This window comes from Stegodyphus dumicola, chromosome 7, assembly GCF_044657685.1.
Source record: "Stegodyphus dumicola isolate Sdum_Otavi_A_Nest chromosome 7, ASM4465768v1".
Taxonomy (NCBI): Eukaryota; Metazoa; Arthropoda; class Arachnida; order Araneae; family Eresidae; genus Stegodyphus; species Stegodyphus dumicola.
This window is the reverse complement of record NC_140774.1, coordinates 10,872,282-10,893,204: the sequence shown is the minus strand read 5'-3', so window position 1 is coordinate 10,893,204 and position 20,923 is coordinate 10,872,282. Positions and strand designations below refer to the sequence as shown.

The following is a 20,923-nucleotide window of genomic DNA, read 5'->3' as shown; positions in this document are numbered from 1 at the left end:
TCAAAATCATAAAGTGCTACAAGATGCTTTATTAATAAACCCTACTACTGTTCAGCATATTAAAAACTAAAAATATTATTAAAATCTAATTTTGAACAAAAAAGAGGAAAGTGACCAATACCTATTGAATAAATTGAAATTCACATTAAAAGTATACTTTGATCTTCAGCCAACTTCAATTTATGTCCTTTAATGCCATACTAAAAAAAATGGTATTGCTTTTTTTTTTTTTTTTTGCATTGAATTTCCATGAAATTTTTTGTTTTAATACAATTCAGAAGCAGAAATAACAATTCTTCCTTTATAATTATATTAATATATATGATATGTGATAATATAACTACACAGTTCTCACTGTCTAGTTAGTAATAAAGACAAAACTTTTGCATCAACAGCCTTAAATACTTTATTCAGCTTATTTAAGAGTACAGAACAAAGTGTGATGCTTTATAAATACACATAAAATTTATTTAAATAATGTACAAGTTCTTTGAAAAACAATAAGCAGTTTTGTGCCAGCCGCATTTGTCAAAAAAACATTTCCTGGAAACTTCCAAATGTTCTTTCCCATAAATCCCTAACCAGCACTTTTAAAAATAAAATTAGAAAGTTAATATGGAATGTTAAAAAACCTCAGGCTAGAGACCTACAACTTTAAAACTACACAATGTAAAGCCCCCATATAATTTGAGCTACCACCTCTGTAGGGAAATATTAAAAAAAAAAATGAAAGAAAGGATAACTTTATGTACAAATATCACCAAATGTAGCATTGAATAAATAATTCAGAAACAAAAAACTTATGGAGCAATTTTTAACATGACACATAAAAAATGTAAATTTAACAATGGGAAGCTAAGAAGATGTCAACAATTTAGCATATGTATTTGATAAGGTGGTAGCTAGAGGTATAAAATAACATGGGCCTAGTCAGGCAGACACAGATTCTGGATGAGGCAAGAGACAGATATCATTTCCATTGGTGATGTTCTCACAATCAGTGCTGATATTGGCATTGGAAAAATCAAGCACTTCATCCCCAAAAGCTTCCAGTAAATTGGACCAAGTTGGAAGTTGTTGTAAGTATGTCCTATAAGAAAGAAATTAAAACATTATTTCTGAAAATGAATTTTTAATAAAGTAAAAAGACAAAAAAATTTTTGTAAATCATTTCATGAAATAAACTGAACATTCATACGATGAACTCAGGAAATATAGAAAAAAATTGACATAGGATATTTAAACATAGGCTGCTTTTTAAAAAATGATATTTAAACATAGGCTGCTTTTTAAAAAATTTGAGATCTTGAATTTTAGACGGCATGCGTGTGAAGAAAGTGATGTTTAATAAATAAAGTTAAAAAGACAAATTAAAGTCAGTAGGAGCAAGAGCAGAGATTGTTAAACTGCAAGCTTAGAGAATAAAAATCCTTAACAAATACTCTGGTCTCCTTCCATTATTTATTTTATTTATTTATTTTTATATATTTATAAAATTTTCTTGTGCAGAATATTTAAGCTTCTCAGAAAGTAACTGATTCAAATTATTAAGTGCATTCATATTACCACAGTGATTTGAAAACTACCTCTGGAAATACGTTTCATGTACAATTCTAAAAATGAGGAAATTCATGTCAAGAAAGAAAAGCGCCTCCTACACTACGCTTCTGTTTCAGAATATTACGATTATGATGATTATTATTTTTACTTTTACATACTTTAAACTGACTGCTTAAACATTTAAAGATAATGAAATGAATATTAGTGTTATAGCTATTCTAAAATATGAAGCATATGAGGCAAAATTTGACAGCCACTGATTTAGTAATTAACTTTTAATTAACATTTCAGTGAATAATGTTCATCATGGATAAGGCAGCAGTGTTCCCAGATATAAATCAGTATTTATTTATCAACAACATAATTAGAAACAAAATTTCTTTTGTAAATTGCATGTCTCCTAATCACAATTCATGTTTAAACCACACTAGCCTAATTACAAGTTGCATTATAACAACAACTTACAAGACAGGAAAAAAAAAATCAGCTTTTTCAATATCTAAGAATTCCATTACTTTTAAATATAGCCAATATACATATGATGACTTGTTCTGCCTGAATTGATACTTTAAAGTATGGATTTAACATGGCCATAATATCCAGTAATTTACATATGGAGAACTTTTAATTCAAAATTTAACAAAAACCTTAAAAACAATATTTTAACAGTAATTAGATTACATTTAAAAATGTATACAACTTTAAACAAAAATATAATTTTGGCTTTTTCTTAGAAACATGCTACTACTTAATGCTATTTAAATATTTTATTAAAAAGTTAATACTTTCCATGGCCATTCCAAGTTATCAATTTTTAATGCTAATATTTAAATTACACAAAAGTACTAAGTACTAATAAACATATAACCTCATTATATGAAGTGAAATACTATAGGTGGCGATGACGCACCAAAAGAGTTTGTTAGGCCTTGTAACTCATCGTGAGCAGACACATATCTTGAAGCGACGAAAGGGCTAAAATCCTATGGCCCCACTCTTGAATATGCATACAGTATTGTGTATTATCATCATAATAAACAAATGTTGTGTGTGAACTTCGCGTTATCCTTGAAAAGTTACCGACCACAAAAGCATCTGGCAACTACACCTCTGGACACTTGGAGCTTTCATGATCGCTCACCTACACCTCAAAAGAACAGCTTTTTTTTTCTTTCTATAATATGATTTTAACACTTTTTTAATACAACATCTTTTCTTGAGGACTAACATTAGCAGGCATCAGAAAGCATAAATTAAAATTTCTTAAAAATCCAACTCCAAGTAATTTTACTTATGCAAAGTTTTCACTAAGTATAAATGTTTTAACCAGTTGCCTACCAAGTTTTTAAACTTAACTAATAAAGGATTTTGGTTTCCTTGAAAAAATTATTACATTGTTAAATTTTTTAATTTGGTGTCAAAAAATTGTTCCGCTACTATAGATATTGACTAGCATACTTGTCCATGACATGAAATGGAGAAATTTAATGGCGAGTACACTCATCCACAGTGGTCCATATGTTAAGGGACTGTAACAGAACTTAAAATTTAAAGGAAAATAATGGGCACTTTTTTTTAACCATAACTTACAAGACATGAACAGGAAGGATGCACTTCATGACAGGCTTCTGGAAACCATTGAAAGTTGATGCTGCACATATTGTATAAGCACCCATGTTCTCAAACATTAACCATTCTCCAACATTCATCAATGGCAAATGGCATGTCTCCAAGATACGATCCATACTATCACAAGTCGGTCCCCACAGACTGCTTTTCTTAATTGGTCGATTTTCAGAATCCTAAAATGGCACAAAACAATCAGTTAATTTCAGCAATGTATGTAATTTTTTTTTATAAATAAAACAATAAGGAAAAAATTTCACATTAAAAACCATACACATCTCATCTGAAGACCTCTAATTTTTATATTTTAACTTGAAAATTTTGGTTAGTCTTCAAAAGGTGCATGAAACAAAAGATAAAACATAAAACCACGATATATTTTTATTAAATTGATCAGCAAAAGTTTTTTTAGTCTTTGCTTCAGTTTGTTTTTAATATGAAGTTGAAAGCATGTTACATATTAGGCTCAAATTCTTAAATCGATGCTCTAAATCAGGTATAATGGGGAAACAAATACAAATAGTCTATATTATTAAACAATGGAAAATGTGTATATAGAGAGAAAACATTATTAAATGTGAAATATATATATATATACACACACACAAGTGCACAAAAGGCACTTGAGGAAGAGTACAATCTAGAGCATAGCAGAATATACTGATACGTTTACTAGCATTCACATGTCTAGTAAATAATTTTCTTAAACATGACATATCAAGTTAATTTTTGCTTATCAACCGAGTAGCTTTTATGTTTCCTGAAATATACATTAGATACAGTCTATTCTTGACATTTTATAACAAATAATACTGAGCATAAGATGTGTCATTCGAAAGAAAGTTACGTACACAATAAAGTTAATTACAATAACTACTATGCAGCAAATGCTTCAGTTTATTTTTATATGAATTTGAAAGCATGTTACGTATTAGGCTCAAATTCTTAAATCAATGCTCTAATCAGGTATAACAGGGAAACAAATACAAATAGTCTATATTATTAATTAATGGAAAATGTGTATATATAGAGAAAGCATTATTAAATGCGAAAACATATACAGAGAGAGAGAGACTGCATGTTAGTCCTCTATCTGAACATGTGCACTTTAAAGCCAAAATTTTAAATTTGCATTAATTTCATATTTTCTGCAAATATAATGACTTTTTGATTAATAAACACAGTGATTTAAAAAATCTATTGCCACTCAGTAAAGTGTAAGGATGTCTTAAATTTAATCAAGAAACTCAAAGGTTTAAAAGTTGTGGCACACAGCCTGAAATTAAAATGCTTTTAACCTGCACATGACAGTATGCTGCCATTCTGCAAAGTATAAGATTATTTTGTTTTTCTCTCAAATTTAATCTTTGTTATTGCACAGCTTATTAGAGACTTGAAAAGCAATAAATGCAGCTCTTTATCTGTTTTTTTAATTAGCAGTTGGACTCATTAAAATCATTATATATTTTTTCTTTTATATAATATTTTAAGCAGCTGGCCACATGAGTGGCAAGTAATAGGAAGTATTCAGAAAGAAGTACATATTTCATATCTACTGTACATACTTATGACTAAATAGAATAATATATTTTGCATAAACTAGAAATATTTACCTTTACTACATATGATACATTGAAAAGTATGATAAACTTACAATTAGAGGAATAGGCTGGACTTCAGCATGATCAAATATCAGGCAGTTGAAAGAGCCATACACGCCATCATTCACATAATACATGCAGGTAGGCTCATTAGCTAAAAAAAAAAAAAAAAAAAAATTATCCCTTATTATATTTCCCATTAGATATCTATAATTAAAACAAATCAAAGAATATGAAAATATGGTATAATTCAATAAGCTTCAGTAATTATTTAGATTTAAATATCATCAAGCTGATGTTTAAGTCTTTAAAAAATATTGAAATGACTTAATTTAAATGAATGACAAACTATTTTAATGCATTGCCTACTCCCGAACAGAAGTTCAAAATTTGCCTGCTACAAATCAGTATTCCTTTAACTATACCTGTAGCTTAAAAAAAGTCAGGATCCTCCCCTACAATGTATGAATATTTATATCTAATGCCTTATTACAATTTGATTTTCCATAAAGAAAATGGAAACTCATTAAATTATAATTAATCACTTAAAATCAGTTAAGAAGTCCACTAGATATGAAAACACACATATTACTGCTAAAATAATGTACATGATTTACTTTTACTGAAAAATTTTGATATATTAGGTTTCAAACTATGCTTAAAACTCTGATTTCTGGCAGTCTGAAAAGTTTTATATTATCAAATAAATAGAATTAAACAAAACCCTTTCTACTCAGATTAAAATAATTACAAAAATACATACAAGGGTATCTTCCTAAATTACAGGGAGGGAGGGGGAGAATGCTTACAATAAGCTACAGAATAAAAATATATCAATTATTTTCACAAATTTTAGACTTTCTTAATCTCATCAATAAAGAGCTTTATTTAAAGAACTAAGAGTTTAAAATAAAAGCATAGCTTCAGAAATACTTACTCTCTTCAGAGATAACTTCTCTTTTTGCAATGATGTTGGTACACAAGGTGAAGGCAGATGCAACAAAGTATCGACCTGGCTCAGCAATGATCCTGACGCCACATTCTGGTGGGAAATGCTCATCTAATGCTTGGTTTACAACAGCAGAAATCTGAGAAAGGAAAAAAAATATATATATAATAAAGACATGAATTATTCTCACAAAGAAATTAATACTGCATATACAGAGAATGAAACTAAGAAATAGCTAACATTAATTTTGCAATCTTTATAAAATTAGAAGCAAGCTGCTTATTAAACTCCAGAAATCAATGAAACCTCATACAATAATCAATAATACACATGCGTTGCATATGATAATCTACAACTAAAAAGAAAATGCTCATGATGTTTAAAGAGATAGCCATCTAAAATACCATGTTATAAAAACAAATTAAGATTCAAAATAACCCCTTAATAATAAATTAAGATTCAAAATAACCCCTTTTAACATAATAAAGGAGGCCCCGGAATATGTTGAAGCATAAATAAAAAAAAGGTTATGAATATAAGAAAAACGTCCTTTCGTGTACATTAAAAGAAGCTTACATTTAAATAACACATACTTGCAATATACTCTACATTATTTCTAAAACGATCGACAACTGAAATGATTTCACATTATGGGATTTTTATTTTAAAAATTTTAAGGAATTGTAAGTATGAAAGATTCTATGGCATAAAAAGTTGCATGCATACCAGTTCATAATACATTGAATGCACAAGTTTAATAATAGGCAAATAAAATTTATTCTTATCACAAGAAATAGAACACTGGATTTTTCCTCAAAGATATTCATACAATTTTACACAATATAATCAGTAGTTACACTTTAAACTACTAAAACATTAAGTAGAACACAATCCACAGCATAGAGAAAGCTAATCCGATCAACAATATAGCAGGCTAAGTAAACAACTGAGCTGAGATGTTTCTCACAGGCTTTTTAAAGCTTTCAATCGGCCACAAGAGAATTCTAGTAATTCCTTTACTTCTCATTATTTCTCGAAAGCAAAAGCGTAGAATTACAAGTTAAAGCTTACGGAGTAGTTAATTGCATTTATTCAATTTCAATATAAATTACGAGATGTCTATTAAATGCACGTGCTCGAATATTTTTACTTTTCCAGCATAGCTTTCTCTTAAAATAGGCCTTGTGTTTCATTGTAAGAGGAAATAAAAATTTTAATTATAATTCTACTAACATTAAGCTATCTAAATACAAAATTTGTAACAATATTAAATATTTTTAAATCTACACCTTGATCAACTTAGGATTTGTTTGAAATATGAACACTCAGCTTTTGATGATGACAATTTTATTACCTACAAATGGAGAAGTTTTACAGCACAAACGTTTCATATCAATATTGTGAAACTTACTTCCTCAAAAGAAATAAAGGGTCCTTTGGTTCCAGGAAAGCCACCACCAATATCCAAAAGCTCCATATTATACCCAATATCTGCTGCAATGTCAAACACATGTCTGCAAGAAGCAATTGCTGTTCTATATGCTGATGCATCTTGGCACCCACTTCCAACATGAAAACTAAGAAAACAAACAAAAATAAAATGTAGCTATCTAAAACTGTCCATAAATACAAGCTTGACACTAAAGACATCTGATACTGAATTTCATATTTTAATCCGATTTTTACAAAATTTATTAAAATGTAATATTTGGCATCATACCTTACACCTACAACATTCAGATCTAATTGTTTTGCAACTCCAAGAAGATGGGGAACTTCCTCGATATTACATCCAAACTTTTGCCCTAATTGGCATATGGCGCTGCTGTCATCCACCCTAATACGAATGACTAGTCTGAAAAAAAAAAAATAATAATAATAATAATAATAAATAAATAAAATAAAATGCTGCAAAATATCACATTAATATTAGAATTAAGAAATTTTCTCTATTAACTGCAAGTAAAGATTTCACAGCATTTAACAAACATTTATGAATATCAGAATGACTTAGATAAATCCTTCAGTAGCTTAAAAATTTGCCTCTTAAATCTAAAAGAATAACTAACCTATCTGATCATTACATAAAAGCAGGATATTTTAATATAAATTCTAATACTCTACCATTTTCCAAATTATTATATAATTACAAAGGCTATGTTCTGTGAACATTATTAAACGTTCTCTAATAGAAAGATTGCTGCTGTCCCCATTCAGGAAAAAACCTTAAATACAAAGTAGTAAATAGGAAAATTTCTAGAGAGACTGTCCCCCCCCCCAAAAAAATCAACTTATTATCAAAACAACTTAAGATTATCTCACATTTTAAATGTATTATACAAGCTGCATAGGAAATTTTAACCTGAAAATTGACGCAACCTACACAAGTGAGGTAACGGTATAGTAAACAGATTATGTCCGACCTAATGCAAACGACAACAATACCCCTAGTGGCGAAATTTGGAAGATAGGCATTGCAAATCAAAAAGAGCAAAATTTACAATTAGAAAGATTTAAAGCATCAGTTAATTAGTATGAAACGATATTTGGTCTATACGGATAAGATAAATTGTCGCCTGTATACCCGAAAATGTCTGCAATTGCTGCGAGACGATTCTACTCTGCATATTCAAATTTCGGAAATGTAGCAATGCGCAATCGCAGATTTTATCGCTGTATCGTACTCTGTTGTAACGTCTGCAAAAATTTAATTTCCAATGCATTTAAAATTTTCGTTTAAAAAGTACTGGCTCTCGCTTCATACAAACAGCATAATCTCAATGGCAGATGGTAACATTAACTTGATATCACTGTATGACAGTTTGCTTTTGCATTTTTTTTTTTTTTGTGTGTGTGTGTGATGTTATCAAACTGTATTGACATAAGCATGTATTTTATGCAGTAAAAAGGTGCATATTTCTTAATACCTATGGCTATTCTTTCAAATGTTTACACAAAATAAAACGCATTAACTGCGGACATCTTTGGGTATTAGGCAAGAATTTATCTTATCCGTATGAACCAAATCTCATTTCACACTAATTAACTGATGCTCTAAAATTTTTTAATTACAAATTTTACTCTATCTGCTTTCGTTTTGCAATGCCCACTTTCCAAATTTCACCACTGGAGGTGCTGCTGTTGTTTGCAACAGATCGGGCGTAGTCACTAGACAGCTGTAGCTCTATCCATTCGGAAGAATTTTCAGGTTAAAGGGATTTTCCTATACAACTTATATATACTGCCTTTATTAAATATATTGAGGCCATTATTTAATGAAAAACTGACGTTTTAAGCATAATCTATAATATCTTCACATATTTATATAAAACTTACTTGGCATTTGGATGGCGAACTTTAACTTTAGGCAGCTCCATTTCATTATCGAATGTCATCAGATCAACACCAACACTGGCTGCATACTTGATATAAGCACTAGTTTTGCAAGGATTGGCGTAAATGATTCGAGATGATTCTACTCCAATACTCAAAACACTTTCAATTTCAGCCTACAATATAAATTATGTTAGATATTTAATTTTGACAGAAGGAAATATAACTGCTGCTGAGAATAACAAAATACTGAAAACTTACTTTGCTAGCACAATCAAAGCCAGTACCCAGGGCAGCCAGCAGATGAAGCACTGCAGGAGCTTCATTGCATTTGACAGCTGAAAAAGGTACATTTTGTAAATATACAGAATGAGCTACAAGTTTTGAGACAGACAAGTAGAATATCACATGCATACACACATACATAAAGCAAATAAATTCTTACCATAAAAAGGCTCAATTCTAGGCATTTTTAGTTTCCAGAGTTTGTATTTGTAAACAATATCTGCCAGATCTGTCACAAAGAAGGGTTCCTCTTGATCCTAAAAGAAAAAAGTAAACATTAAATAAATGTCAGATGATTTGATGTATACACAGAAGCAGATACATAATTCTATATAGAATGAATTACTGCACTAGGAGGAAAAAATTTTCGGATTAAAAAAATTTCCATTGATAGCTTAACAATTATAGGATGTATCTGATGATATTTCAGAATTTTTTTAAGAAACTAACCATTATGATATGATTTTATTTGAATCCTATTACAAAGCAACTGAATGACCGAGGATTACAGCACGTGCTTGTAAAAGAATACACTAACACTTGCTAGTTAATTTTATTAACAAATCAACTATTTTACCTATACAAAAACACCATTTATTGAAACTAACTTTGATTAAAACAAGATAATTATTCTTTCAGTATTGCTTAATTTACTTTTTCTGTAAACTGAATGTACCTATTTGTATTAAAATTATATTTATGATTTCTAGACTAACAAAATAAAAAGGTTAAGCACATTGTTCAAAACATGTAATGCTACTTTATATTCTACAATTAAAACCCTTAACAAGTTACTATACTTCTTCTACATGGATGAGGAGAAATAAGAAATGTTTTTCAAATAACTATGGATAACACAAGTTGGCAACATTGCCTCGAGATAAATGTCATGTAGCAGCTGCAATTTTTGCTACTATTTTGCTAAGTTTATTTATGATTATTTGAATATAACCTGTTGACAGCAATTTATTGCTATGAAAAGCTTTCCTTAGTAAAGGCTAAAAATTAAAAACCCAGATATTTAGTGATCTACCGAGAGACAGGATGAAAAACCTGGAGTCTCCTGGTTACACTGCGAGAACTGGCAGCTATAAATTTAGTAAAAAAGAAGGGAAAAATGGAAGAGAGAAAAAGTTTGGGAAATCCTTGTATTGAACACATGAGGGAGAAAAGCCAACATGTGCCAATAAGGTACTGAAAATATATGGCATGGCTTTTAACAAGAAAGTACCATACCTTACTTCTGATACAAATTCTCTCACAATACAATATGGTGCCATGACATGATCATCATGTTTCCCAAACACTGTAGGTATATCAACTTTCTAATTTAAAGTACTATACAGTCCATAAGATTATGAGGATAATGTTACAGTGAGTAATGATACACTTCAGAGTAATGATGCACTTGAGAAAGTAATTCCAACAATGTATACAATGACTATCCTTTGAAAAACATTTTCAAGTTGTGAGAATCAACACAAAAATAAATAGTATGTAGATAAAAACTCCAAAAATTCATTAACAAAATGACTAGTCTAATTTCATTTCCCCCCTCCCCAACAAAAAAAAAAATCAAGTTTCTGCTTAGTTTCATACTATATGAAAAATTAAAGAACAATGGGCCTCTATAAATCTCAACTGAAAAAATTTAATATTCACAATTACATAAAATAGATTTCCAACTAAATCATATGCAAAATTTACCTTAAATTTTATGAGTAAAACTCTGGATACTTACTGTATGATTGACAATTTCTGTCACTACATCGAAGGCATTTTTGTCGGTGACGATTTCGACAGATGGGGTTCCCAAAGGAGATTTCATTTTTAATACACAGGAAAATTCACTTGAGAAGATACAGAAAATGCAGTAAAGTAATGGAAGATTCCAGGAAATGCTTTAAAGCTGTTGTGAATAAAATTTTTAAAATATGTAATGGAATGTTAAACATTACATATTACAAACTTATCTTTTTATCCAAAATTATTACAGCAAAAACTATGTAATTTTTTTAAAATTTCAACCTCTTTTTAATACTACATGGTAAGCATGTGCATGATATGTTACTAAAGAGAAAAACTTTTATTATATAGAATGCATTTTTAAATCAAAAAACAGAAAAAGGTCTAATATTTGAAGTTTTCAAAAGATCACATTTTAGAAGGTTTGTAGAAATCTTTAAAAACTAAAACTACTTATTCATAAATATAATAAATTTGCACCATTAAAAAAAGATGGCACAGAACATGCATCATGTTAAAAATCTGAATATGTACTGAAATTTTCTTAATGACGTACTAATTTAAATAATAGTCTACTCAGTTAAGATTGAGGGAATGAATAACTCTTGATATTAGAATCTTCACGGAGGAAAATATAAAAAAGACAGTCAAATCCTGATTACAAAATAGTCTTGTTTCAATTCCTCTTCATGATAAATCTGAACCATGAAGTCAGTACCAAATTGATCCAAATTTGAATGGAAATGAAATTCAATGACCATGAAGTCTGCTCCAAATTAATCCTAATTTAGTCCTGGATTTTCACTATTTTGCATTAATGTGCAAAAACATATGTAGGTCTCATCTAAGGCTAAAATAGCATTTTCCTCCAATTTCTACTTTTAACCTTTTTAATAGCAATTCATGTGCATATTATTGGTTCTCGTACGGCTGAAAAAATTTATCTAGAACAAATAGCGAAAGTGGAATCAAATGATTCTGAAGGGAGATGCAGTAAATGATATAGTAACCTCTGTTGAACAAATATAGATATGCAACATGCTCTCACCAAATAAAAAAAAAAAATCTTATGTGAGGCTTAGTACATTTACTTGTCATGTAAAAAGGTGTTTAAAATTTTAAAGAACTAGATATTTGAAATTTACTAAAAATTAATATCTTGTAATATATGAAGTTTAAACGGGATAAGTGTTAATGAAACCAACAACCAAAATTAATGGTTTGATTCAAAAAGCAAGTTTGATTCAAAAAGCAATCAGCCAAATATTGTGCCATTTACAAGTGCCTATAGTGCAAAAAGACTAATAAAATCAAATATTTTTATATGAGATTTAATAAATTTCATTGAAATTACTACTTTGTTTGTTTAATCAATTTATTTTTGAATTTTGATACTGTTGGTCTCTACAGGCAGACATGGTCCAAATGGAAAGTTCACTGTCGGACACCATGCTCAACTTCTTTCCTTTATTACTAAAGTAACAACTCTAACTTGGAAATTCACTAATTGGAAAACTTTTTTCACCCTTCAACATCATGATATAGCCTAAACATGGCTTCATATTTCATAAAAACTTTAATAATCACTTACGTTACATTATGGACTGGATGTTTATTTGGTATGTCTACTATTGTTTGTGCACTTATTAATTTGAATGTATCTGTCACCAATTTCCTTGCTTCTGCATATGATATATTTTTAGTTACTTTTACTGCCTGCAATTCCTTTCCTGATTTCAATTTAGGATACAGGTGATGATGTTTCCGATTTGGAAGATATAGATGACGTACTGGAAAATATCATTGCAATTGACATTCCAGGTTCATTAGAAAAACATGAAGGGAGGTGTTAATAAACAGGCTACGATCCCAAAGAAAAAGAAATTTAAAAAGGGAAAAAATTCATATCGAAGTGGAATAGAAAACATGCATTGTTCAACATGTTTAGACATAGAGATCGAAAATGCAATTAATGTAAAATATAAAGAGCGAAAGGTAAACCACCAGCAGAAGTTTTTTAAATGTTGTTTACAGATGATTTAGTAAAAATATATTAATATATATAAACATACAGTACAGGAAAGTAATAATAGTCACCAGTTTACACTCTCTCTGGAGACAAAAAATTTCTTGGGATTTTTAATGTTAACTGAATATTGTTTTTTACCTCAACAGCAGATATACTGGTCAGAAGACATAAATATTGGAATTGTATGAAAATGTATGACAAAAAATTGTTACACTGAAATAAAGAGAAACCTACATTTTGGTAACAATATAAATATACCAGTAATAAGTGGGAATAAGACAAAATATGCCCAATTTTGGATGAGCTAAATAAAACTTTTATGCAGTATTTTTATATCATCTGAATATCGATGAAAAAATGGTGCGTTATTATGGTCATCATTTTCTGAAGCAATTTATTAGATGCAAGCCTTTGGTTTCAAGCAATGGGCCACAGTGGTGTGACTGAATCCAGTTACTGCCAGTTTCCCAAGCCACTGGTGCAAGATAAGAGCAAGTTTTCCAAATGCACAACAAATTTTTGTTTGAGAATTACTTTACAGTGCATAAATTTGATTGTGATGCCATTCTCACACTTTTTGTGAATGATTGTAATGTTTTTTAACTTTTAAGACATGGTAGACAATTTCATTTCTTATGATATATAACCGAAAATCAGGATACCAAACAAAAAATTACTTTGTTAGGTTCATGAACATTCAGGAAAGTTGAATAAAGTTAAATATCATGTACACACCAAATCTGGTAATTTCACTGTTAGATAAGGATTTTTTTGCAGTAATGTACCTTACTATCATTGTTAGATATTATTCTAGCAATTTTTTTTAATAACTCGAATCAATGAGATCATGAAATATTTCTCAGTCCCATCTTCTTTATCATTATTATTTTTTAAAGCTGTTTATTTCAAAACGGGGAATACAGACTTCCTCTTATTTTCGTGACAGTAAAACGTTTCACTGGAATTAAATTGAAGATTCAACCACTCTTGGATAATTGTGATTATGGACAATACACAATGCCTACACACACAAAAAGGTACAATAAATTATACAATGCTTTCTCGAAAAAGGCAAGTTTTAATTTTCCTGCATCATATATAATTCTTGTTTGATAATTAAAAGTTGTATTTTAAATTTCTAAAATGTATTTTCTTTGGATATGTTGATTAATGTTTGCTGACTTATAATAAATAACAAGCTGGTAATATTTTTACAAAAGTTGCCAAAACTGGCAACTTACACCCAGCAAGTAATTTTTACTGAAAGGTCAAATGCTTCAACAACTTTTTCATAATAAAGAAGCAAAATAATACAGATTCAACAAAAATTCACTCAGTTTGGGGAAAATCCTCTCAATCTTTAACCAAACAACCTTGTTTTTAAACAGTATGGTCTGCAATTGAAATGCAATGTTAACAGTATAATGATATAACAGTTATAATAATTTGCCATTGTTAACAGTATAATCTGCAACTTAAATTTCAAGTGATAGCAATTTATCACTATTTTGTTATCAGGACCGGATTCAGAAATGTATGTATGCACGTATGGGTGTATGTGTTCATGTATATATATGTAGGTACATATGTATGTATGTGTATAAAAACACATATGCGCACTTACATGCATAAACACATGAATACATACATACATTTTTTAATTCGGTTCCAATAACAGAAGAGTACCTACATTACTTGTAAGCAATTTCTGGATCAATGTGCCCTTTTCTAGTAAAACACATTTTAATAATCCCAAAACTAAATATCAGTAAAATATTGAAATGTATACACAATAAGTTTACATAATTTATAATATAAATTATGGAACTTTTTGACACAAAGTGCAAAAATTTTTGCTGGTGTCTTACATGGCTAACACTCAGCTTCGTAGGTCTAGTCAGCTGGTATCCCAAGGTGGACCACCCTCGCACTCGTATGTTAGAAGGAAAACTACTGGGAACGTGAAGGCAAGCCTTCCCTAAAAACCAAAACAGGAAAGTCAGAGAAGCATATTTTACAGTAATATAGCATTAAAAATGATAAATATGATTTATGAATGTTAAGTTAGTAACAGTTAAACAGACTTATAAATTATTCACTGCAGCTTATTTTTTTTTTCATGAGAATGCAGAGTAATAAAAATGAGACATTCTGTAACTGTTAATACCAAATAAAAGAAATTATTTTTATTTAATAACCAATAAATACAATTAAAACTTAATATAAAACTCATTAAATGCTAATTATGCTTAGCAAAAGCTCCTGGTTAAAACACGAAATAGAATGAAGTGCACGCTCTGGCACATTGCATCGAACTAGCAAATTTTTAGAAAATATTCCCCCCCCCTAAAAAAATCAATCCTGTTAAAATGTAACACAAGTTTTAAATATATTTTTTATTTCAAGAAAACTAGAAAGAACGCACACTGTTCTTATAATTATTATTGAGCCATTATGTCATGGGATTAATTTTCTTATCAGATAGAGATTAAGGATTTAAAACATTTTATATATCCATCCTAAAAAATTCTGTAATTCTACCTGTAACTAACTACATTATAATTTGATACACATCCAAAAAACATCAATCAATCCTTTAACCAAATGTACAAAAAAAAAAAAAAAAAAAAAAAAAAAAAAAAAAAAAAACCAGTGCATTATGATGGGAAAATTAAAATGCTTAACATCAATATGTAAGCTAGTATAAAGTCATTATTTGAAGTGACAATTCCAAACTGTATGTTTTCAGTGACAGACATCAACAGATTAGTTCAGAACGTCATTTATTTTGATGGTTTTTCAAAAATTCTTATTTAACTTTTTTTAAGTTCAACAATATACCAGTATTTAAAGGTATTATTTTTAAGTTCAACAACATTAAACAACAAAATTAAGGCCAATAAGCTGGTCAAGAAAATGTTTCGAAGTTAGAAAACAGCAGCTCTTCATGCTTTACCTCGCAAATTTGTACTTAAGTACATCTACTGCCAATGAAATTTGGTGGAATTACTGTCAAACTTGTGTGGAGCATTCCATTGGAAATTTAAAAGAACAGATCACTTTTTATTATTAAATAATAAAGAATTTATATGCATATATGTTTCTTGCATTATGGGAAAATGGCACCACTTAGTGCCATAGAATTTTCAACACATGTTGTCCTCTACACAAAGGAAATTGCATACAAAACGTTAGTTTAATTAATTATGCAAGGCATTCTAATAAAATGAGAAAGCCAGTCAAAAGACTGAGTAGTAAAGTTAATCCGCACATGCTGGATCCAATGGATCTGCGCAATTAAACAAACTTCTCTTGATGAAAATTGTTAAGCTCTAAGCGTTGTCCTGTCTGAGATGTGATGTTTCCAAAGTTTTTTCACTTGGGCTTTGATTCAGAGTCTTGATTTTGATCAAATTTGTTTTTTTTAGATTCAGCGTGCCTATTCATATTACTATTACATATTTGATTTTTGATAGTTTAAAAAATGACAATAGATGGAGTTCTTGAGAATATTTTTAAATCTTAGATTATACTAGCTGGACTCATTAAAATATTATTTTTCTTTTTTATGATATGCATGGCAGGCCACTTATGTGTTTAGTTTAATCAAATGAACAAATACAAGTTATGGGGATAGCATATAAAAAATATGACATCAAGCTTCAAGATGATCTAAAAAATAAATGTATTACGGAGAAAACATAAATAACAACATATGAATTAAATTTCCTAAAGATTTAAATTGCAGAATAATGCTATTCTTTGTAAGTGCATTTTTATTTTGGTGAAAGTGCAGAATCGCCCACTGCTTGGCATGTTTTTCAAAATCGCCAACTTGGTGCGGTCTTGCGTCTTGTCTCCTGGATTTGCAACCTGTCCAGAAGACACTACGCAAGGCACGACATTTACAATGACGAAGAGTTAAAATATACAAAATAACAGTTGAAAACTGAAAATCCTTTAAAAACAGCTTAATAATTTTAAAAAACAAACATGGTTAAGAAAACATAGTAAGCTTCAAAAACACTAAATTGTTACAAAACACTGAAGAATTAAAATACATTCACAGGAAAAAGTGCAGAATCGCCCACTGCTTGGCACGTTTTTAAGAATTGCACATATTCGGTATCCATGTACACGTCCACCTATTTTCACTTAAAAAAAAAAATCCCAGAATTGCACAAAAATGTACACAGACATATTTTCACTTTAAAAGTCAAAGGAAATTGACAAAAATCCAATTCTTCTTACTCTTGTAAAAAGCGCCAAACAAATAAGTGGGCGATTCTGCACTTTAGCCTTTATTTTTGCAGGAGATAAAAACTTTATAAGAATAATAGGTTCAAGTGAAATATAAGATATATGTTAAACTTAGCAATTTTGTTATTAGGTAACGATTTTATTTTGTAACCTTATTTTCGCTGTCAGATAATACTGTAGCAAACTTTAACTTTGGGATTGTTGGATGCCAGTGCACATTGCTAAAATTGTACAGTTCATTAAAAATATTAATGAAAACAGATTGCTATGTATATGTAAAGAACAAATAAAAAATTGGATATATTTTTCAAAAAGCACAAGTTTGATTTTTTATTGCATCATGTAAATCTTGCATAATAATTCAAAGTTTTTATTTTAAATTATTAAAGAATGTTTCTTTTTGATATGTTGATGTTTGCCTATTTACAATAAATACAGATAATTGAGAGATCTCTTTAAAAAAGTGACCAAAGGTCAGTAACTTGTACCTGATATGTAAATTTTGTAATCATGTAACATAATCTAGCATTAGTCAACAGCACTAATACTTCCAATCATAAAATAACATGTTAAGCATCAATTTTTCTACTTTAAATTTCAATGACTGGTTTTGATAATTCAATTGCCAAGCATAAAACTTTAATGGGCTGCCACTAATTTGAAGCTTCAGCTTTAATAGTCACAGTAAGTAATTTGAGAAATAAGAATTTGCAATTTATGAGAAATTTTTCAGTCAATGTCAGGGAAGGGAAAAGTCTATGAATTTTAAGTTAGAAAAATTGTGATTTTTAGTAATGTGGATTTAATGGGTACTGTATTACATAATATTAAAATAACTGTGCAAAAAGAAATTATTTTTCAAACTGTTCATTTACGAGAAACAATTTTAACACACCTTTTTCCAAATGCACACAATATATCTAAAAATACTATAGCTGACAGACTCTGAAGAACAAGGTACTCTCTACACTAGTTCTAGGAATGAAAATTATATTAATATATTACAATAAACATTTGTTTTTTCCATATAGAGAAAATATTTTCCATTTAGATTCCTCAGCTAGTTTAATTTAATCATTAAATAGAAAATCATAATTTAATCATTTAAAATAGCAAATCAAGCATAAAAAAAACTCAAATTAAGATATTCCTCGATTCCGAAATGCACGTAAGAGATAGAATATACATGGAAATTACAGCAAATGAATACATGTAATGAAATCCGCATATACTTTTTGCACATCATTTATTGAATACTTTTTTTTCTTCTACATGTTTAATCACATTCAATACAAAAGTTAAATCAACCATTTGAGAAGAAATGACATTTCATTTCAACTTACAATAGAACGTGAAATAATTTTAGACTCAGACTTAAGAGTTGCCGTGTATCAAAATAAGAGCTGAGGAATTAAAAAATACTGAAATTCAGAACTTAAAAGAATACTGGTTAGCGATTAATCTCACAATTTACTGTGAATATTCAATCAGGTAGCAACAAGCACTTTTTCTGAAAGACACCATTGCACCTCCAAATAGAAGGTCACATGGCCATTAATCGGTTTATCAGCTATGTTGCAGATTTCAACCGAAAACTCTAAAACGACATTTCGAATACGCTGTATAAAATTATTGCTAATAAAAATAATTTACGACAGTTTCAGATTAATTCGGTTCGTTAACGTTATTTTCAGAAAAAAAAGAAAAAAAAAAAAAAGCAACTGATAGGAACATGATACTACGCCATACTTGGAGACGAACACTGTAAGTTCGAAAACAGAAATCGCATTTATGGACCACGTTAATCACGGCTAAAAATTCATAGCATTTTAGTATAAATTTTAATATGTTGAAAATTCAAGCAAAAGAAAGTTAAATTTCAGAAACTGCGCTTATAATAAAATACTGCTGAATTCAAAACAAATCTACACAGCTGGTAGTTTAAATGAAGATATAAAATAAACTCTTACCTGATGAGAAGCTTCCCACCCGTGGACTTCTAAAATATTTATTGGCGGAATGGTGAAAATTTTAAGAATCAACGCTAAAGAAAGAAAGGAGATCCAGGTTTGCAGCAACTACAAGTACACTTATATTGCTGCAAGAAACAAGCATCCAAAACACTCGGAAGAGGTACGTCACGCTCAGAACCGCGGATTTATATAGGATTCTGTTGCCAGTCGTCGAATGAGAATTCAAGGAGAAAAATGACGTCACTCAGCTTGGCATTTTCTGAGCCATTCATTGATTTCAGACAGTTGCTACTTAATCTCTGCATCCAACGTCATAGACATACTAGCCAATTGAAATATGAGTCAACTGTTTCATACTTGACAATCAATAGGGTTGATACCCATGTTTAAGTAATCCAGTCTTCAGAATTTATTTCCTCGAAAATTCTACTTGATATAACCTTCAGGAATATCATATTAATGAGTTGCATATTTCTCGAATTCCAAGTTTAATTGGTGTTATGACTTGATGACATTAACAATTACTTTCAGATGTATGCTTGCATCATATCTAAAGGTCTTACCTGGCAATAAGAAGTTTCCTTTTCATATCTTTAAATCTGATTAGTTATCCAAAGCACCATTTTTAATGTGCCTGGAGAAATATGTTAACGTTTTCCCCATAATTTTTCAGTCTGAAATATTTATTACTCTCTTTACATGAAAACACTGCAAACGGAACTCTCTGATACTCAAGATAAATATATAAAATCAAATTATTTTTGTCCTGCTGATATATTTAAAATTCCGTAGAACAGTTACAAATTACATCTCATATTTATTTATCAAAATTCAAAACTATCTAAAAGTTGATAAATCACATTATAAGCTGTAATTTTGTAACTTTCAACAAACTCCTCTCATAAAACAGTCTGCTTAAACCGTCATTGACATGTATGTCATACGCACATGATATTATTCCTGTTCTCATCTAAACAATTCGACATTAAGACTGACCTCCATAAAAAAAAGGTACTTAATGCAACTATTGAATCATATCGGCAATGTTCCAATAGTATGGCTCAAAAGAAAAACGGTGGGGAAAATCAATCAACGGTGAGTTAGCTGGGGACCTACTTTCTTTCTAATAAAATAGAGGTGTGCAAATATGGCCAAAATTTTCAAAAATGATTTTGCAAACAAATATTCAGGATTGGATCTTTACTGCAGTTTTAAAATTTATGCGTTTTAACAAAGTTCTTGTTGAGATCGTAGGTTTACTATTCTAATACGTGTATAGAGAAATAAATCTGAGATTCTGGAGTTACAATATTGTCACTTTATCGTTCATAGTGCTCTTTTGCATATAATCTGAACTTAAAATCTTGAATCGTGTTTTCTGAAGCTGCACCACGATTTGCCTGTAAAATGTGTTTCCTGTATTTAGAATTTTTAATCGGCTTTGACTGAATGAATGAATAGAGTTCATCCATCATTGGGAAAGTTTAATTATCATTGCAAGCGAACGATATCGAGATTACTCGAAATCATAAATCGGTGGATCATATCTAAAGTATTGTAA

The 20,923-nt window shown here is 29.6% G+C and overlaps 1 protein-coding gene across 2 annotated transcripts in view; it reads right to left on the bottom strand.

Moving 5' to 3' along the window:
• Positions 1-381: 381 nt before the first annotated feature.
• LOC118186948 (ornithine decarboxylase-like) overlaps positions 382-20,923 on the bottom strand; it is a 31,903-nt gene continuing 11,361 nt past the window's right edge. Inside the window, exons 1-12 of one of the 2 annotated variants that reach the window (XM_035357128.2) lie at positions 19,360-19,527; positions 14,998-15,107; positions 11,096-11,263; positions 9,515-9,611; positions 9,331-9,407; positions 9,073-9,245; positions 7,457-7,591; positions 7,148-7,313; positions 5,725-5,875; positions 4,841-4,941; positions 3,151-3,362; positions 382-1,090 (exon numbers count right to left, since the gene is read on the bottom strand). In XM_035357128.2, coding sequence (XP_035213019.2) covers positions 931-1,090; positions 3,151-3,362; positions 4,841-4,941; positions 5,725-5,875; positions 7,148-7,313; positions 7,457-7,591; positions 9,073-9,245; positions 9,331-9,407; positions 9,515-9,611; positions 11,096-11,182 — 1,359 coding nt within the window. In that variant the 5' untranslated portion in view covers positions 11,183-11,263; positions 14,998-15,107; positions 19,360-19,527 and the 3' untranslated portion in view covers positions 382-930. Of the gene's footprint in view, positions 1,091-3,150; positions 3,363-4,840; positions 4,942-5,724; positions 5,876-7,147; positions 7,314-7,456; positions 7,592-9,072; positions 9,246-9,330; positions 9,408-9,514; positions 9,612-11,095; positions 11,264-14,997; positions 15,108-19,359; positions 19,528-20,923 lie in introns of those variants that run through there. The other variant, XM_035357127.2, reaches the window with a different exon arrangement.